Genomic DNA, 21,525 nt, shown 5'->3' on the forward strand with positions numbered 1-21,525 from the left:
GACTTTTTGTAAGTTCTGACTTTTGGAGCAATGTTAATGTCTCATATACTCAAAATAACAAGAGTAACAAGACCCTCAACACAAAACAAAATCAGTTAACAATGGGAAGGAACCCCTAACATGGAATTAAAATGATCCAAATTTTCAAATAATAACCACACCAGAAAGGAGAGAGGATTTTTTTTTTTTTGTACCAGGGACTGAACCCAGCGTGCCTAACTACTGAGCCACATCTTCAGCTCCTCTCATTTTTTATTTTTGAGACAGGTCTTGAATTTGTGATCCTCCTGTGTCACCTTCCCGAATCACTGGGATTACAGGCATTACAGGTGCCACCACATGGCTAGGAGAGAGAACTTTTAAACAGTGCTTTGATTTATCCTCAAGCTAAAAACAAAAGGATCTGTAAACAAAATACTAAACCCTAGCCACTGGGCTTGTTTTTCACATTTCAATTTTGAAAGTCCTATGGATATTGTAGGATTGAGCAAATAAGTACATTGTGGAGAATGGGTACCAAGTTTCTCACAGATGGGGAAGAGTTACAAATATGGAAAATGGAATGCTAGAATAAATCATGAATCCTGAGGGGTGAGATGGATTTGAGCCACCAGTAGGATACCTAAAGGTTTCAAAGAAATATGGGTGGATATAGAAATACAGAAATATACATATCCATATGTGTTAGTCAGCTATTCGTCACTATGAAGTAATACCTGAGAAAATCAACTGCAGAGAAAGAAAGATTTATTTTGGCTCACAGTTTCAGAGGTTCCAGTCCATGGTCACTTGGCTCTGTGACTACAGGCCTTTGGTGAGGCAGGACATCATGGTGGGAGAGTACACAGTGGATCAGAAGTGCTCACCTCAGAGCATCCAGGAAGCAGTGAGGCAGAAGAAGGGTCAGGGACAAAGCATACCCTTCAAAGGTATGCCCCCCGTGACCCACCTCTTCCAACCACACCTGATCTCTCAAGGTTTCCACCCAATGATGCCACCACCAAGGGACAAAGCATTCAACACATGAACCTTTGGGGGAGAATCCAGATTTAAACTGTTAACACTACATACATGCAAAACACATACACAGGTATGTCCCAGCTATTCCACCGACAGGGCCTAGAAACAGTGACACACTGTTCAAAATTCTGATTTCTAAACATCATCTCCACCAAAAGGAATTTGGGCTCCATGGATGCCAGGGCTGGAAAGTACGAGATGCGCCTGGAATATCTCCTGCCATAAATTAAGACAGTGCTAAAAGAATGTTGGGGACATGTAAAAAGATGAAGGAGCAAGATTAAAGGGACTCCCCGCATTGGCCAAATATGGGACAATTAAGCTTTAAACCCTGATAAAGGGTTATAATCCCAACAACCTAAGACTCATCCAGACAAGAGCTACCTGTAACAGAAGACTAACACTATTGCGGAAGAGTGACTTGGAAGGAACAACAGGAAAACCACCATTTGGCAACCACCATAGTAATAACTGCCTCAGGAAAGAATCATTAGAAGATGCTAAAACCAGCAGGTGAGAGTTTGATGAGAAACAATATTTACATAATATGAAAATGCCTCCTTAAAAATAGGGCAAAATAGTTAACTTTAAAGTAAAGAAACCTGGCAGACAGCACCCTCTCCAAGTGATCAAAGTGCACCTCAGTAGTTAGGAGCTGGAGACATCAGGCATCTCCCGAGGTGATAAACGGAGAGGACAGCACTGCTTGTTGTACTCCTGCCACATTCACGACCTAAATCTAATCTTGAGAAGTATCAGACAAACACACCTTGAGAGGCTCAACAACATAATTAGCCCGTGTTCTTCAGAACATCAAGGTAATAACACAAGATGAAGCCTAAGGAACTGCTTTAAACAACAGAGACAAGGATCTCATGACAATTGAAGGCAAGGTGAGATCCTGGAATGGATCCTGGGGGAAAAGATTTTTTCCCCTTTGTTATTTTGTATTTGGACAATTTGCAAAATCTGATTAAGGCCTATAGATATATAGTAACAAAAACTCAGCACTCTGCTAATATGATCCATAACACAAAATTCTGTGGTAGCACTCTAGAGCTTTGAAAATAAAGCAAGAAGAAACCCCACTGATTCCAGAACACAGAGAGAAAAGAAACCTAGGAAAAATGGCCAAGGATATAGCTCACTGGTGGAGCACCTGTATGTTCAAGGCCCTAGTTCAATCCCCAGTACTGCAAAGCCAAACCAAACCAAACCAGGGGAAAAAAAAGAAAAAGAAAAAAGAAAAACAACAAAGCAGGATTACCTAGTTCTGGGTTCAAGTCCCAGCTTAGCTACTGTCTAGCTGAAGAAAACTGGCCAGACAACACGACCTGTCAGTTCTCATTCCAAACAATATTCTGGGCAACAAGTCATAATTTTTACTGGTAAGCTACACAATGTATTTTGCATGACTGTCTAAATAAATGCCCAATCATTTTTTGAATATAAGATTAATTCCATTTTTAATATCAGTCACAAAAACAATCTCCCTAGATAGTCCTCTCTTAGATTTCCATATTATTCCCACTTATAATAAAGTGGTTGGTTAAAAAGGGTAAGGTGGCTGGGGGCACGATGGTGGGGGGAAAATGGTATCCTTGGTAGAATGAATTAGAAGCTGGTAAATTTCTTTCCAATTCCTAAAACATTTTGGAAACCCACTAGTTCTTCTATAATAATACCAATCCTTACATTCCTATTCCCTCTTTTGGCCTGTTTAATTTGCTTCATATGCATTTCTTTGGAGCTCACGTCTTTGCATTTTAAATACCAGAGTACATAAAAATAGCAATTTTCAATACATAACACCACTGGAATATTTCCACCCATGGGCACTTAAATATAGAAGCTTTTATTCAGAGAACACACTATGATTTTGTTTTATTATTCTAACAGCTCTGGAGTTTAGAAAAAAAATTACATGGAAAAATAGATGGTTCTGGGGCAATGCCAGCATGCCTCCTAGTGGAGGGCTTAGAGTACTTTGTTTTTAATAAAGGTTGAGCCTTTACGTTCATTATTTACTTGCTAATAATCTTTGAAGAATGTGGTACTATTTATAAAAGAATAATACCTGTGCTTTATCTTTGGCTTCTTAAGCAGAGGATAGTGACCATAATTAAACCTTTCCTTGATAACTTAGATCCATCTCCTTGGATACCGGCAATGAATGAACCAGTCCCAGTTCTGGCCCCAGGCAGTACTGCTCCTTTGTGCCTGCGGTTGTCCACTTTGTGCAATTCTAATTCCAACAGCCCCCCCACCTGCTCATGCCTATAAACTGCAGTCTCAAACTTAGGAATTATCAATGAACTTCTCACTTAACATACTAGAGTGTCTTATGATGGGTCCTGATGCAGATTTTGGTCATCTGGGGTGGAATAATCAATAAAGGATTATTGTAACAGCTTTAAAGCACCCATTTTAAATAGGCCATTATTTTTTTTAACATTTGGTATCTATCATATTTTCATCTCTTAAAAAATAAAAAACTCCACACTTGTAATTTCTTGGAAATAAGAACATAATAGCCCTTTTCAATAAAAAGACAAAAATGGCTGAGATTGTGGCCAGCATGTTCTACATAATTCACATTCCTTAGGGTTTCAATTAGATCTTTTTTAGGAAGAAAGTGTTGTCCTCATTCTTTCCCGGCTCACAATTACACATTTCTTGACACTTATCAAACAGAGATGGTATTAGCAAGGGACTTATTCACTGGAGAACTCTGAGAAAAAGCTCTCTTTAATTGTAGTTATGTTAACAGCATGTCAAGACAGCAATTTCCATTTGACCCTCAGAGGTCTTCTTTTCTTGTTGCTGTAATCACATGGGATGATTACTTATCTCTGTATCCATTAGGCTGAGAGATGCTCAGATGAACAATTGTATGGAGACATTGGTTTTCATTTGTGTGCTTAACAATGAATACTACACCTTTTAGGCTATGGATTAAAGATGTTAACTAATGTTAAAATATCATCAGTGTAGCCAGGTGTGGTGGCACACACATGTAATCCCAGCAGCTTGGGAGGTTGAGGCAGGAGGATCACGAATTCAAAGCCAGCCTCAGTAAAAGGAATGGGGCTAAGCAAGTCAGTGAGACCCTGTCTCTAAATAAAATACAAAATAGGGCTGGGGATGTGGCTCAGTGGTTGAGTGCCCCCAAATTCAATCCCTGGTACCAAACAAAACAAAACAAAAAAGTCATCAATTTATAGTCTGAAGAAATAAGGCTTATTTATATTTCACGTAATAATATTGGGAAGATCTATTATCTATAAAAAAAAGTATGTAGAACATACTTTATAATTTCTAAAGGTAAAAATGTCAGAAATGTGACAACAAATATGAAAAAATTGCCACAAATTGTTCAGAATGTTACAGTTTGAACAATATATTGGGGATATAATATAAAGCTTATTTTGATTTAATTCTTAGGAGGCAAGATAAAAAGAATAGTTAACGGCTGCATACCAAAAGAAGATAGCAATGGGGTTGGGTAGAGCACTTGCTTAGCATATGTGAGGCACTGGGTTCAACTCTCAGCACCAAATGTAAATAAACAAAATAAAGGTGCATTAACAACTAAAAAATATATATATATAAAAAAAAAGATAGCAAAAATAAAAACCATAGCCCATAGTAGAAGTTGCGTGTGTGTGTGTGTAACCCAGGGCATTGTGCATGCTAGGCAAGCACTTTGCCACTGTTTTCCAGTGATATATTTTCTAGAATTAGCTCCAAGAAAGAGCTATGAGACTTTTTTAACTTGAAAAAAGACAGAACGTACATACTGCTTTACAACTGTTGGCTATCAGACTTGCAGTCTTCTTGAAGGTCTTTTCAAGATAGTGGGCAAATCTTTCATTCTCATTTTCTTTTGACCCTAGCTGAAGAAATTCACCTGAAAAGAAGGAAAAAGGTCTCTTGAGATATGGTTTTACTGCCTGCTAAATACCAGGATTGAATAAATAAAAAATAAGAGTTAGAAACAACATACCACGCACCAAATCTTCAATAACTTGGGTTAAAATAGATATAACAGTTGTGTTTCCAATCCGTGCCAGAGCTATAGATGCTGCAGAAAGAATTAAATCTCCAGCAAGAACAGCCTAGAAAAAGAGGAGGAAAAACTCAAATAAAAAGATCAGAGCAATGGAGTCAATGATGAAGCTGACTTGTCAGAGGATGAATGCAGAATAGGAAAGAGTAAGTTTCCTCCTTTCTCAGCAGGATTACATAATAATCAGTTACAGATTTGGGCCACTGTCTGACCTGAGCTGACTCTCAGATATTACCTTAGTCATGGAAAGGGAATGGAATTTACCTTCTTACTTCATTCCCCAGAGGCCACCAAAATGCAGCTGCCTTCATTTTAGCATGATCCAATATTGGATCATTTGCTGTTCCCTCAAACCACGTCACTCTGCCTTTTCACTTACTGTTTCTTTTGCTCAAAAAGTTCTTTGGGGGCTGGGGTGTAACTTGGTGATATAGCACTTGGCTAGCATACCCGAGAACCTGGGTTTGATCCTCAGCGACACACACACACACACACACACACACACACACACACACGTTCTCCTTTTTCACTTTGCAAACTCAATTTGCAAAATAAGCTCAAATAGCACCTCCAAGAAATCTTCTCTGCTACGGCAGTCTGATCAGATCCCTCTGACTAAGCGAGCACAACCAATGAACTCTGCACCCCAAGCAGTTCATTTCTTCACTCTTGGAGGACCCAGACAAGGAACGTTTCTGCTAGTACTTAGCATCCCAGTGCACAGCATGTTTTTTTTTCCCAATGAGAATTTAACTAAGGATACTTTACTCCAGGTTCGATGCTCTTTGCAGTATCTTACACTGCCCTTCATTCGTAGGTCATACCCCAAATTCTTTTAGTGTTGGGCATCTACCACAGGTCCTGGCACCTCTTAGTCAAGTTCTCTGCCACGTAGCTATACTCCCAGCCCAATTAAATATTGTTTTCATTGATTATTAGGTAATTAATACTTTCTCAAACTTTAGATCATGAGATGTCCACAATGTATTAGCAAATAATCAGAATAACATGCTGTAATCATGTACTCACATTAATTTACATATTTAAAGATATGGCTTAAGTGTTATTAAGTCCTATTGGAATTAGTCATAAATGCTAGAGCTCACAGAAATTTTAATTCATAGAATTTTCAACATAACCATTTTAGGTATTTATTGTCTGTTCTCTAGTATCTAAAAGAGACACATGTAACATTCAGGGTATGTTTACCAACTAATCACCATTTTTATTTACTACACATGTTATATAAGCTAGCACCATGTAAGTATACACTTATAAAGTAATCTGACACATCATGACATATATGAACACACTTATACCCACCCATTTACCCCCCAAGTATTAGCAACTTGTCGCCTGAGATTCTTGGGTCTTTACCTCTTTCCTTTCTGGCCCTAAGGATCCTAGAGGCCCAAAAGTTATAGCATATGAATCTAGAACCACAAGGATCTAGATGGCTAGGTTTGAAGAGTTAAAGGGAACCAGAAGTAACAAGGGCTCAGGTGAATGGATTCTTGTAGCAATAACACAGTCATTATGGTTCAGAAGCAGGAAAAAGGTGACTAGCAGGCAGACTCGTGCTGAGCAGGCCACTCTTGTAGCAGAGAGAGGCAGAGGATGGCAGCAAACACCTCCTTTTACCTGCACTCAGAAGCCCCCACCAGGAGAGGCAGACACACAAGGAGAAGAGCATAATTTGTTCCCTTGACGATCCTTCCCTGCCCAACAGCTCCAAACAAATAAGGTTCAGGACTGGCCCTGCCTGAAAACAGACACAGGTGATGGCAGGAATGAGTCATGAAGTTACCCGTGTCCTCTCCAAAACAAAACTCCATCTTCTTTTTGCTAGCATTCTCATGTTTAGATTTCAGTCAACAGGATAAAAAAATCTTTTAATCTAAAATTTGATATAAAAGCCATATACATCGAATTGCAGAGTTCAATTTCACAACAAAGACTTTCTTGTTAAAGCAAAACCACTGCGTGAAGGACAACTGAACAGGAGGGAACCAGGTATTACAACTATGTGAGGGAGAAGGAGAGAGGGCAAGTTATGTTTGTATAAATTCTGCTGTTCAACTGGGCAAGATGGCCCAGGGAGGCATTTGTGTGGGGTGGATGTCTGCTCTTAAAAGGCCTGTGCATCCTTTTTTGTTCCTTTTTAAAACTTTATTCCCATTGTTCAACCTATAATTTATATATCCTCAAACTGAAGTCCCTAATGTGCACACTGCCCTCAAAGAACGCTAATAAACTAATACGGAATTACATTTTAAAAATACATACCCATATGAACCAAACCCTATTATATTGACTGTATTTAAAAAGATTAAGATTTTCATGGTAGAATAGTATCTCTCTAAGATTTTTTTTTCTTTTTTAGTTTTATTTATTTGCCTTGACACTCTTGTATATAGTAGTCAATCAATAAATGTTAAAGAATTGGACAAAGTCTGAGTAATTTGAATCCAAAAGTAAAATGTATGATTCCTGGCCTGGCGTTGTGGCTCAGTGGTAGAGCGTGTGCCTAGCAGATGCGGGGCCCTGGGTTTGATCCTCAGGACCGTGTAAAAATAAATAAAATTAAGGTATTGTGTCCAACTACAACTAAAAAATAAATATTAAAAAAAAAGTATGATTCCTTATGAAATTCACTTTTTGGAAATCCATGAATATCCCTTTCCTTACAACCAAAAGAAATGCTATATGAAATGGAGAGGAACCAGAAACACTAAGTTTATTTTTCTATGGCATTTTCTCTTGTTTACCAAGTATCTATATACAAAAATGACATGAATACTTTTTTGAAATTTATAAGACCATATTTGAACAAGCATGTTTTACTTTGGAATTAGAGACACATCTGAAAAACAAATGTAATCCAAAAAGCACGTGATTTGGTTAGAAGGAATTTTAAAAGCCATACCTTCTTTTCACCCCAGATCTTATTAACTGTGTGTTTTCCTCTTCGAGAACTTGCATCATCAATAACATCGTCGTGAACCAGACTAGCAGTGTGGATCATTTCTGCAATTAAGGCTACGGAGCGCTGGCTGGCTTGCATATCTCTAGTTAACAGAAAGCAATGCTTTTTTTAACAGAGGCGCTGCCTAGAACCTTTTCAGCAATCATCTTGTGAAAACTGGACAACGGATCTAGGATAAAGAATTTTATTTCTCTAAGAGAAACTGTATAAAAAACGATGGCTTCCCTACAGAGCCATTTCCATCACTTGGAGAACATTTTAAAAATGCACAAAAGACCCTGCCAAGACTCTAATTTATGGACTCTATATTAAGGAATAGAATTTGCATAGTTAACAAAAAAAGGATAAACATCTCAAAAGTCTGGTCACTGGGGTGAACAATCATCTTTATGTCCTTTAGTAGTGGACTTAGTTGTCCAAGTTATAATTAGGTTACAATTAAATTTCAGGGCTGCAAGGTGAAAAAACGTAAGAAATATTTTTAAAGTGTCTTAAAGAATCTACTGTCACTATGTTCAAAGCTCTTAAGAGTCTTAAATTAAATGGTCAAATATGACAACATCAATAACCAAGATAGAATGTTTTAGATTGTTTTCTAATTCATTAAATATGAAGTTTTAGCACTTTTGTCTTGCTAGGAGCCCAGGCCTGGGCTGAAGGAAGTGCTTCTCCTGCCTCAGCCTTACCTCAGCCTTGCCTCAGCCTCTAGAGCAGCTGGGACTACAGGCATGTGCTACTGTGCCTGGCTCCCAGAGTAGTCACTATCACTATCTCCATCTATGGGCATTAAAAATAAAAATAAAAAAAAAAATCAAACTAAAGAAATAGCTAACTCATTTTCAATCTCATACATATGCCTGACTTAAACACGCACTAACCACATGTTTCACTTATTCTGTTTACTCGACCTCAGGGGTGGGGAGGTGCTGGGGATTGAACCTACGGTGTTTACCATTGAACTACAGCCCCATTTTGATTTTTTATTTTGAAACAAAGTCTCCTTAAGTTAGTGGGATTATAGGCATTCTCGACCATGCGCAGCTAGGTTATATCTAATGAGGGAAGGAAATGGAATTTCCTACTGAAATGACCCTTTTATTTAGAAATTTAATCTGAACATCTGTATAAGAGAGTGCTCATTCTTTATACCTTGCAGAATGTAATTAAAAATGCAGTGTAACTACAGAAAAGATGCAGTAATCAACTATAGACACTAAGAAAGCATGTGACTATCTTCTGTTCTTTCTTTAAATAGAATTTTAAAATATGACTCCTTGCTGGGTTCTCTTACTAAGGCCTCAGAACTAAGCCTCACAACCTTCCAAATGATTTCAGCTTGAAAATCAATTTTACATGTTGCTCATCATTTATTAATATTTCACAAGCCACAACACAACAGCTCTTAATACTTCCAGATCATGACAGATTCTTCCAAGAAGGAAAAAGTAAAACAAACAAAAAATAAACAACTGAGGGCTGGGGCTGTAGCTCAGTGGTAAAGCACTTGCCTAGCACATGTGAGCACTGGGTTCAATCATCAGCACCACCTAAAAAATAAATAAATTAGAGGTATTGTGTCCATCAACAACTTAGAATAAAAAAAGTAACAGAGGATGGAGACAAATCATCATATAAAGCTATTTCATTGGGCTAGGGGTGTGGCTCAGTAGTGCCTGTGCGAGACCCTAGGTTCGATCCTCCAGCACCGCAACAATAAACCACTTTGGTAAATGACAAAACAGAGGTTCAGATGGCTTTCAGGAGCTTGCACTAAATTCTTCAGTGAGACACTCAGACTTCATATTAGGAACCTATAGTGTTTTTCAGGTAAAGTCACTAGGCCTTGTCTTCTTTGACTTGAAAGCACAGGGAAAGATAGACTCTTATAGTTGGTTTTAAATATAAGGCTATTTTACAAGAATATTTTCTCAACTAGGTTTCAGTCTACTAAAATATACTTTTCTTATCAACTAAGGGTGGAACTTACCTTAAAGAAACTGTCAAGGCCTCTAGCTTTTCTCAGCATTCCTAAGTTGGGCACCACTTCCATTATCACAAGTTCTATCAGCCGACAGGGCTCCCGCTGGGAGGTTACAATGAAATGGAAGGGCTCATTCAGAGGCTAGCTTGTTTTGTTTTGTCATTTGAAGATATTAAAACAAAGACTTATTAATATTCTGAAATTTCATAGACTAGCTATGCATACAAAAATGTCATTTTGCATGGCTTACTTACTGACTAATGAAATCAGAATTCTTGCTTAGAAGGCTATTTGGCACTGCGACACAGCCTCTACACCAGATTTTAGATGCTTTATGAGTCTGATGTATTTTTTTCCTACACAATTAGGCTTTAATGTGTGCCAGCTTGTAACTGCAAAATACTGCCACTGCTTATCCTTAATGCAGCATCCTGTGGGGACAGATGACTGAAATTTACAGATTACAGAAAAAGCTCACACTATCTTTAAGATGAAATCTTTGAAGTGCCAAACCAAGTCATGCCTTTGAAAAGCTGGGCACCATTCCTACTTCCTACTGTGAAATAACTGCCACACTTTCCCAGATCCCTGGAGAGGTGACAGGCAAGGTATCACGAGAAAAAGAGGCCCTTAGTTTTGAAAGCTGGCTTTGTCTTGTGTGCTATGATTGAGCAAGTCCCTCGTCGGAATGCTTTTCCCCTTTATTAGATTAAAATAATTTTCTAAATGAAGAATTTCAAACATACAAAAAATGGATGACTATAACGACCCTCCTCCAATCCTTTATCCAGCTTACATGTGACTTTACTTTTATTTAATTATTTGTGAGATACACGATCTCACTATGTTGCCCAGCATCTTACTATGCTGCTGACCTAGAACTCCTGGGCTCAAACAGTCCTCTTGCTTCAGCCTCTGGAGTGGCAGGGACTACAGGAATCTACCACAGTGACCAGATAGGTATGACTAAAACCACTCCCCATTCATACTATTATATAATGTGAAGTCTTAAATTACAAGCAAGCCTAAAGTATGTGTGTGGAGGGATGTTATTGGCAACAACATCAATAGTACCCATAATCTAAGGGGTGGCACAGGATGTAGGAGGGATGCCTGTGAGCTCACACTTGTGGGCCTTATCCTTAGTCAAACTCATACCCTTCCCTAGGTATTCCTTATGATTAACAGTGGCCTTTACTTTTGAGCGCTGGAAGTTTAACACAGGAATGGATGGTGCCAATGATGGTAGCAGGTCACTTCAACAAGGCTACCAGGAGAGGTTTGGGAGAAAGATATAGACACCATATTGTGCTGTGAATACAGCAGAGCAATTTTAGAGAAATGTATTTAATATAAAGCCCCTCCCCCATCTTTTTTTTTTTGAGGTAGGGGTCTCAGGATGTTGCCCAAATCCCTGATAAAGCTCAAAATTCTTTGATAACCTAAGTGCTGACCTAAGTTTTGTTGAATTCTATTACAAGTTAAATTATCTGGGAAGTATTCTGAGATGGAGCCTAATTTACAGGATGTGGGCTGGGAATGTAGCTCAGAGGTAGAGCGCTTGCCTAGCATGTGTGATGTCCTGGATTTGATCCCCAATACTGCCAAAAAAGCAAAGAAGTTAATGAACTGGTTGTTTACTAGAAGAGCCTTTGGGATCAACACCCAAGGGAAGGAGGGCAGAACAAGAAGCCAAGGCAGACCCAACAGACTTAGCCCAGAAGGAGCTCTGCAACGGGAATGGTCCTTTATCTATCAGTCCCTAGACATGAGCTGCCTCCAGAAAGGACAATAGCACTTCTTGACAAGGCTGAGAAATGAAGGCCAACAGGCATTAACAGCACCTGGTATAACAGCTGGGGCAAAAAGTATTTCAGTGAAGGGCAATAGAGGAGGAACATATCAGAATCCACTGCATCTCTATTTACTGGACATTTCAAACCTGAGTCTGTATTCCCACTTTACCTTCCTTTGTATGGTGATTATCAGGATACAGGGAGAAAAAAACTGGATCTTAAGCTTTTCAGGGCCATATTATCCTTCAAGAGTATACAGTAAGACATGGATACCCTTCCCCAGATAAATGCAACTACACAAAAAATTTTAGCTGGGCATGGTGGCACATGCCTGTAATCCCAGTGGCTTGGGAGGCTGAGGCAGGAGGATGGTGAGTTCAAAGCCAGCTTCAGTAACTTAGTGTGGCTCTAAGCAACTCAGCAAGACCATGTCTCTAAATAAAATATATAAAAGAGCTGGGGGTATTGTTCAATGGTTAAGCGCCCTTGGTCCAATCCTCAGTACCAAAATAAACAGATAGAATTTCAAGGGTTCACAGACCCCCACAACTCCTATAGACCTCAGGTTTAAAACTCCCAGTTAAGTCATCCAGCAGAGAACATTTAATAGCTGAAAAGCTTAATAAAGGCAGAAAAATGAATAGGTGGTTTTCCCTTCCTTCACTATTTCTTAAGATACTTGTTCTGTCTTCTAAAATCCTCACCATATTACTAAGTGATTCAATACACACTTTAGAAATAAGATATCTGATAAGGTTCATAAAGAGCTTTGACTGTCAAACGATAAAGAAGGTCTCTCTCCATTGTGCCATCACCAAGAAGCAAGCATGTGAGACACAAGAATACACAGAGTGTCACTGGGATGAAAGGATATTCTGTTGGCACTGGCTAAAATGGAGGCAGTGTATGGTCCTGCTCCTGAATCTTTTTTTTTTTTTCTTTTAGTTGTACACAATGCCTTTATTTTTATTTATTTATTTTTATGTGGTGCTGAGAATCAAACCCAGGGCCTTACACACACCAGGCAAGCACTCTACCGCTGAGCCACAACACCAGCCCCAGCTCCTGAATTTTAAAATGTTGTTTTTCCATGCTGTTCTGGACCTTTATGAGCAAGTAAAATCACAAATGGCCCAGCTCTTCAGATGTTTGCTGCCCTTTTTTTCTTCAAGTGGCATAGAAACAATAGCCACATATTTAACTCATTAAGGGCCCAATTCAGAAATGTCTCTGGGAAACAAGTATTTTTCAGAAGTAGCAACTTGGAGATTAATACTGGCAGAGTACTAGATCACCCAAATGCAGGCTGGGATTGTGACTTGTCCCCATGCTAGACATTGCCTATGTATTATATATTAGTCTGAGAATTTAAAAATATAAATATACTTTCTCTAGACCAGTGGTTCTCAACCACAGATTTTTGCACCCCATGGGACATTTGGCAATGCTAAAGACATTTTTGGTTACTATCAACTGGGGTGCCTTAGAGGGAGCCTTCAGTAGGTACAGATAGGGATGGTATTAAACATCCTATAATGCACCAGACAGTCTAACTCCCCTCCCACCAACAAAGAATGATTGGCCCCAAGATGTCATGGGGCTGAGAAACTTTGCTCTAAAACCACACGAGATGTGTTTCAAATTTGGTTCAGGGGGATTATTTCTGCTGTTCTGCCTTCCAGGTAAAGTCAAAGTGGTCCAGGTAACGGCTAAAAGGTTTTACTGCATGCTCAAAATACACTGTGAGCTCTTTGAAAATCTTAAGTAGAAGGCGATTCTGAGCACTGTGATTGTGCTGGACATAAAGAGGCACCGCTGTAGGACACAAGGCTGTAGGCAGAGGTGGCACCTGCATTTGTTAAGAAACATCTGGTGCTCATTCTTACAGCATCAGCATTAAAGTCAGTGTTGACAACTCTTAGGAATTCCTTAGAAGTAACTGTTCAACTCTAGGGATGCCTATCAGTACATTATGGTCTATTGGAATTGCCATTGATCGGTTACATGAAGATACTTCAGCAATAAGGTAAAGAGTTTAAAAACAATGACAAGTAAGCAGAGCAGAACACAAAATTATATACGTTGAATAACTGAATGCAAGAGGAAAGGGAAGCAGAATGAGCAAGAGGGCTGCCCAAGGCAATGGGGAAATGGTTTTTCCTTTTATAAGATTTCCTATGATATTAAAATGGTGAAGCTATTTAAAAATAAGTCAATACATCTTCTTTAAAGATTTCTCTTCTGCACGATTCAAAAAGTTACAGGAAGCAGCAATCCTGGGTGTGTGCATCCACTGCCCAGAATAATGGCCTGCTCAACTTCAGAACAATCAACCTTTGGACTAACCGTCCACGTGAATAATGATTAAATATATATCCCGGTATTCCTTACTTCCCAGTGAGAAAAACAAATATGGTTTTGAATTTTTATTTGTAACTTAAGCTATTCTTCAAAGGACATGAAGAAGTCTGCAAAAGGAAGATGTCCAAAGTGACATTAGTGACTCAAAGTCAGAATCTATACATAAAAGAACAAATTCTTAGATATATGCTTTTGTTTGTGGTACTGGGGACAGAACACAGGGGTGCTTTACCACCAAACTACATCTGCGGCCCTTTTTATCTTGAGACAGAGTCTTGCTAAGCTTCTTAGGGCCTTGCTAAATTGCTAAGGCTGGCCTTGCACTTGCAATCCTCCCACTTTAGCCTCCAGAGTCGCTGGGATTATATGTGTACACTACCACATCTAGCTAGATATATGTTACTTTTAAAATGGGAACAAAATGGTAACCTGGGGAATGAAAAATCCCAAATATAACACAATAATAGGGTGTCAAAGTATGGAACTCACCGGGAGTTATTATAATGACTATTACACGCTCGGGCCATTAGCACCACAATAATTGGTCGAAAGGCTTTTCCTTTTCCATCAAAGTAGTACTCAGACATTTCCTTAAGTTCTGTTGTAGATATGAGCAGTTCCTGAAATAAAGATTCTTTGCATCAATAAGACATTTTAATTGTACAATAAAGTCAACAGCATCTATTTTTACAAAACTTTGATTCAATTTCAGTATGTCTCCTTCAATTAAGAAAGTGAACACTCAGCTGGACAAGGCTTTGACACTGTATGGACACAAACCTGGATGCCCTGTGGGCTGGAACGCAAACGATGCCTGGCTCAGCCCCAACTGGTCTCCTGCACTGCTAACTGCCTCAGGGATAATATCAGATACCAGGATGCGGCAGCAGATTACAGGGAGCACTGAGTGGCCCAGGAACTTTGGGCTAGTAACAGCTGGAGAGAGAAAGAAACAGGGGCTGGTAGGTAGCTTGGAAGATGGAGGAAAGAAGAGAATGTCAGGGGAGTGTGGGAGCCTATGAAGCAGGTAAGGGGCATGTGGATGCTGCATATCAAGAAAAGGAAGACAGACAAGATGGTGGGCAAAAAGAAGCAGACGTCAGAAAGTCTGGCTGGGCCTATATTTAGCAGAAGATATTTCAAAGGTTCATAAAGGAAGTATAAGGCATAGTTTGCCTAACTGCAAGCAGCTTCACATTGTGTTAGGGAGACATTTTAAAAATATGAACCATGTAATGGACAATACAGGAGTAACCTCAGCAATGCTGTACATGAAATACATTAAAAGTTCAGAGAAGAAGAGATTAATGAGGGTTAGAAAACCCAAATATTTCATGGAGGAGATAAGCTTTGACTTGGGTTAGGACTAGTAGGGTTTTGATTTGTAAAGAGGGGAGAAGGCCTTCCAGATCTTCCATGGGTGTGTATCTGTCCTGCTCAAGGGTGCATTGGACTGAATCAGAGCTTATCTCCTGGAAACAGTAGGACCCAGGGGAATGCAATACTGTAGGCCTGTCACTAATTCATTAGATTACTGATTCAGTGCCAAACACTGTAATAAAGGCAAAGGTCAGAAAGATAAGCAAGACAGTCCTTGCCAACGAGGAGCCCAGGTTCTATTTATTTATTTATTTATTTATTTATTTATTTATTTTTTAGAGAGAGAGAGAGAGAGAGAGAATTTTAATATTTATTTTTTAGTTTTTGGCGGACACAACATCTTTGTTTGTATGTGGTGCTGAGGATCGAACCCGGGCCGCACACATGCCAGGCGAGCGTGCTACTGCTTGAGCCACATCCCTAGCCTGAGCCCAGGTTCTAGATGGAGAGAAGTAAACCAGTAATAGTCATCAATACCTTACAATGTGATGAGTACTTTCATCAAGGTAAGCACCATCATTCTGGGAAAACACGGGGAGCCTCTGGCTCAGGCTGAGATAGGGAAGACAACAGCAAGAAAGGACATGAGATATGGAGGTGACCTGACCTGAGGGAGTGGGGACTGAAGGTAAGAAACAAACTAGAAGGGCATGTGGGGGAAGGAAAGGAACAACTTGAGAATCTTTCCTGCATTCCTAGGTGGTATTATCAGTGACCAGGGACACAAGGAGACAAAATAGTTTGTGAGGGAAAAGGAGAGTTTAAAAAATGTTAAGTTAGACTCAGTCATGGATACTTTTTTTTTTCTTCCAGCACTGCAAGGGAAAAAAAAGGGAGAACTGCTGGAAGACTGTGAGAACCTGTGGTTGGAAGTTTGGAGGATAAGTGGAGAACTTTGGGCCAGGAAGCTGACAAGGGGTACGTGAAGATTTCTGAGCACCATTTAATTTATTTTATTTTCCTATGGACACAGAGGCCAGGCAATGGTTTGGGCCATGGTTTACTCTGGCATGGGACACTATGAGAGGCCCAGAAGGACAGGCCTACCATAAATTAAAATCCATGCACTGGTCAGAATCTTAGAATTCACCTGAGGTCAGGATCCACTGAAAGTTTATAGGAAAAAGAGTTAAATGAAGAAAGCAATATTTAGGGTAGTTAATGATGATATTCAGAATTAGGAAAGATAGTCATAGGAATCACTGAGAGGTGATAGATATGAAAAGGAAAGGTTAGATAATTTACTACACATCTTTATGCTCCCTGTACCATTTTTTTTTTCAGTTTCTAAACTCTGAACTCTGCAATAATGCCTTTCTGAACAATAACATGTATTGCATCCTCCATATTTTTTTCTTAAAGAGAGAGAGAGTTTTTTTAATATTTATTTTTTTAGTTTTCGGTGGACACAACATCTTTATTTTATTTTTATGTGGTGCTGAGGATGGAACCCAGTGCCCCACGCATGCCAGGCGAGCACGCTACCGCTGAGCCACATCCCCAGCCCCTGCATCCTCCATATTGCCCAGAACTGGGTTGTAATGTGGATTTTGCTCAAGTAATATTTGAAGCCTGATGTATGCAAGTAAAAAGTTTGCAATGGCATTATACATATATGAAGACCTGCACTGTTTTTCAAAATTGTAAAACTACTAAGTTCCAGTAAACTAAAACATACTTCATAGCATAATCAAAAAAACTTACCTTTCTAATGTCCTCATACAGACCTTTCAAGTCCCTCCAACCAAGTTTAAAGGGATCGGTGTATTTCTCACCACTCTGTGTTTTACTACAACAGCACACTGCTGGTGTCATGTGATGAAACCTGGGAAAAGGAAACATGCACGCGACTTCACTTCAAATTAAGTATTATATGCATGTCTAGCAATAGATCATTTTTATAAACAGGACCTTGAGAATTGACAATAACAAAGAATAACTAAGCTATGTTCATTGTGTTCTGGGTTGAGTTAAAATTTTATTATATTTCTATTTTTTGAAAAGGCAGAAATCATGTAAAGCACTTAACTATCATTAAATTTGTTGTCTTAGTCAACCATAATTAAGTACAGAAATTTACTGGCAACATAGTATTTTTAGTAGTTCAATACGAATTATAAACTTACCGTGACATAGTATATACACTTGGAAAGGCAGACGTTAAACTCTTCAGAAGACTAAAACACGGCATCTAGAAAATAAAAGTGTCAAGAAATTTGTAAGAATCATATCCTGGAAAACTTGTTTATAGCACTACTGGATAATAACCGCCCCCAATAATTCATAATAAATATAATCTATATCTTTTTAAAAAATTTTTGTTTGTCAATGGACCCTTATTTTATTTATCTATGTGCGGTGCTGAGATTCGAAACCAATTCCTGACACATGCTAAACAAGTGCTCTACCACTGAGCCATAACCCCAGCCCCAATCTATATCTTTTAATCATCCACTTACAGGTAATTGGAAACTTTAGAAAAAGGACAATTTTAAAAGTTTCCTTTCCTTATTACAAAAGCAGTACTTTTACAAAAAATATAAATAAGAGCAGAAAATTTTTAAAAACCTATAAATTCTTAAAGGTCCCAAAAGTATCACCTGAGATGGCAAAAAGGTAAAAGATTTCAATATTAAGGAAGGTATTTACATTTACATAAATTGTCTATTTTAAGTTATAATGTATTTTGAAAATGATGCTTCTGGATAAAAAATGTTAAAAAAAAGAAACCAAAAAAAACCAACAATGGGTTGCAGGTATAGTTCTGTGGTGGAGTTAACAATCAACCCAAGCAGCACATTCAATATTAACTTAATCAGAGATCTAAAAAAATTCTGAAGTAGTAACAAATATTACTTCTAATAATTACTGAGCACACTGTTATAGGCTAGAAATATTGTGATAGGCACGAGGGACTTAAGATATGGATTTTTTAGTCTTGAATTCAGGGATTTTAGCACTTCGAAGGCAAATGCCAATAATCCCAGTAGAGGCTAAGGCAGGAAGATTTTAAGTTCGAGGTCAATGTGGGCAACTTAGCAAGACCTTCACTCAACTTTTTTGTTCAGTCTTCATGGGTAATTAATTCATAGAATTTCAATTACTTTATTATGATACTTATAAATAGAACTTCTTAAAGAGGAGGATGGGCTAGGTGGCACACACTTGTAATCCCAGCAACTCAGGAGGCTGAGGCAAGAGTATTAAAAGTTTGAGGTCAGTCTCAGGTACTTAGTGAGAACCTGTTTCAAAACATAAAAAGAACTGGGAATTTTTATAGAGGGGAAAAAAAAACCTGGGTTGAATGTTCAGTACCCAAAAGAAAAAAAGAAGAGGAGGAGGAACTACTATTCAGTTTGAGATTAACTTGGAGTTAAGGATTAAAATTACAGTTAATTCCTAACAATTGTTAATAGCATAGTGTTTGGGGGACAGAGCTTGATTCAAATCCCCAAATTTCCTGGCCATGTTACTTTGTGACACTTTTCTAATAAAAACCACCCATGGAGAGATGCTGAGATTAGAGAGTACAGTGTATGGATAGCACTTAGCTCAGAATCTAGTAGATAATATATTTATTTTTAAATGTTTTATGATGCTGGGATGAAACCCAGGGCCTCGTGCATGCTAAGTAAACCCTCTACCATTGAGCTACATCCCTAGCTCCACAAGAAACATTTAATACTGCATTTATTCCATCAAGTTGTGTTCTGCTTTAGGAGTACCTTACAGCAATGTTTTCCAAAGGGAGATTCAAAGTTCTCAGAAGAGCAATAAGGTATTAAAAGGAAGCTGCAAAACTACTGCTGAAGCACACTGCTAGTACTAATGACAGTTCTTTTCCATTCCCTCTCCATCACTTACTCTCCCTGAAAGTCAACCTTTCCTCTCATGAATTCACTTTTCTAAAATAAGAGAAAATGATTGATGAGAATCAAAGACACATTGACAAGTGATTTGGCATGATCAAATGCACACTGGCTTGTATCCCACTGCAAGATTTGTTAATAATATTTGTGGAGAGTAAGGAGAATATACAAACATTAAGAAGTAACAGCACTGTGTTGAAGAGCCAAATGTGGCTTAATTATTGTTGCTCTGTCCCTGAGATCCATTAGGCCCTGAAAGACTTGAAATAACCAAAGTACACATGCCTGAAGTAGACACCTGAATGCTAATCTGTTAATTTATAGTGAGAAATATTATTTTCACATGAACCAGAAATACACAGGTTGGCATCATCGGTACTGTCCCTCCTTGTGGCCCAGGAGGTAAATATGGAAGCCATGAAGCAGATTCTCTTTTTATGGCTAACCCTGCTTAGTGAGCACAAAGTAATAAAAAGGTAAACTTCAAAGAAAGAAGTATTAGCCAGGCATGGTGGCACATGCCTATAATCCCAGCTATTCAGAAGGCTGAGGCAAGGAGATCAAATTCGGGGCTGGCCTCAGCAACTTAGTGAGATCTTGTCTTAAAAAATAAAAAGAAGGGGCTGGGGATGTGGCTCAAGCGGTAGCACGCTCGCCTGGCATGCGTGAGGCCCAGGTTCGATCCTCAGCACCACATACAATCAGTGTCCGCCGAAAACTAAAAAATAAATATTAAAAATTCTCAAAAAAAAAAAAAAAATAAATAAATAAAAAGAAAAAAAATTAAGAAGTATCTAGTGGCATTACATGGTGTATACATCTATCTTCAAACAAGGTCATGGTCTTCAGAGCTAGAAAAATCTGAAGTCCAGGTAAGACAGCACTTACGTTCCCCTAAGAGTCTTCTCCCATTTTCTACACCCCATATATAGTATTCCTTTTTTACCTGTCTAGGTTGTCTTCAAGCCCAGTTGCCTTCCTTTTCCAAACATTTTTTTTAGATAATGTGTGATATGCATCCACTTTGGTACAAAGTAGACATTTGTGAATGCTACATATTTCATGCTAGTAAATAAATGGTGTTTGATGAGTACATGGATAAATGAAATGTACCAAATCTGAATACAAACTGAATCCTAAATTCAAATAAAAAGTGGTGGGGGGACTGGGGACGTGGCTCAAGTGGTAATGCATTGGCCTGGCATGCATGGGGTGCTGGGTTCAATCCTCAGCACCACATAAAAATAAAAAAAATATATGGATGTGTGTTCACTGAAAAGTAAATATTAAAAAGCTCTCTCTTTCTCCCTTCTCTCTCTCTCCTTAAAAAAAAAAAAGTGGTGGGGACTTTGCAAATGCAAGGTGAACACTTGTACAATTACTGGGTGACTGGATAAGTCTTTAAAAAGTCAGTGCCTAGATATGCTTACAGTATGGGCCTAAGTGGTGGCACCCTGAGAATGAGTCACTACAAAGTGATTGACAGAGCCATAAGAACAGGTTTATAACTCCTAAATTGACCAGAATATTAAAAAAAAAAAAAAAAAGAAAGAAAGAAATTGGACCCAACGCAGCAGGAGACAGCCTCAAGGAATCATCTTATTGCTGAGACTCTGGCTTTACTTCAAGAAGCTGCCATGAGATTTCAAAGACTCAAAGTTCTCTCTCCTTCTAAAGTCCTTCTAGCTCCATGCAGATGTGCGCTTCCAGCGAAGCCCTTACCTATGGAACCACTTAAGTTCAGGCCCAGACAGCATCAAACCTGCCTGCTCCCTAAGACCCTTTCCATGCAACTACTCCAAGGTCAATTTGATTCTCTATCTTGGAGAATGAGATAGGAATCCCTTTTGCTTTAAAAAGGTCTGTCCTCCTGGAGCCGGTTCTAAGGCGCAAAGGGATTGATGCCACTGTCCTCCAGGAATTTCCTCTTCGTCCACACCACAGACAATCTGATGGCTCCTGAGTCTCCCGGGGTGGGGGGGCAGGCTCCTCACCACTTGACCCCCACTCCCCAACCAACCGGTTGTCACAGCTCCCGGGTCCCGGGACACCCCTACCTCAAG

The 21,525-nt window shown here is 38.9% G+C and overlaps 1 protein-coding gene and 1 non-coding gene across 4 annotated transcripts in view; both read right to left on the bottom strand.

Moving 5' to 3' along the window:
- Positions 1 to 21,525, bottom strand: part of Pdss1 (decaprenyl diphosphate synthase subunit 1) — a 35,506-nt gene that overhangs the window by 13,631 nt on the left and 350 nt on the right. For all 3 annotated transcript variants that reach the window (XM_027953093.3, XM_071599823.1, XM_071599822.1), the window contains exons 2-7: positions 17,720 to 17,784; positions 17,298 to 17,418; positions 14,703 to 14,833; positions 8,016 to 8,157; positions 5,027 to 5,138; positions 4,821 to 4,930 (exon numbers count right to left, since the gene is read on the bottom strand). In XM_027953093.3, coding sequence (XP_027808894.1) covers positions 4,821 to 4,930; positions 5,027 to 5,138; positions 8,016 to 8,157; positions 14,703 to 14,833; positions 17,298 to 17,418; positions 17,720 to 17,784 — 681 coding nt within the window. The remainder of the gene's footprint in view (positions 1 to 4,820; positions 4,931 to 5,026; positions 5,139 to 8,015; positions 8,158 to 14,702; positions 14,834 to 17,297; positions 17,419 to 17,719; positions 17,785 to 21,525) is intronic.
- Positions 16,531 to 16,659, bottom strand: LOC114106260 (small nucleolar RNA SNORA42/SNORA80 family). Its single transcript, XR_003585161.1, has one exon. It is a non-coding gene; the product is annotated as a small nucleolar RNA SNORA42/SNORA80 family (small nucleolar RNA).

Source organism: Marmota flaviventris, chromosome 12, assembly GCF_047511675.1.
Source record: "Marmota flaviventris isolate mMarFla1 chromosome 12, mMarFla1.hap1, whole genome shotgun sequence".
NCBI lineage: Eukaryota > Metazoa > Chordata > Mammalia > Rodentia > Sciuridae > Marmota > Marmota flaviventris.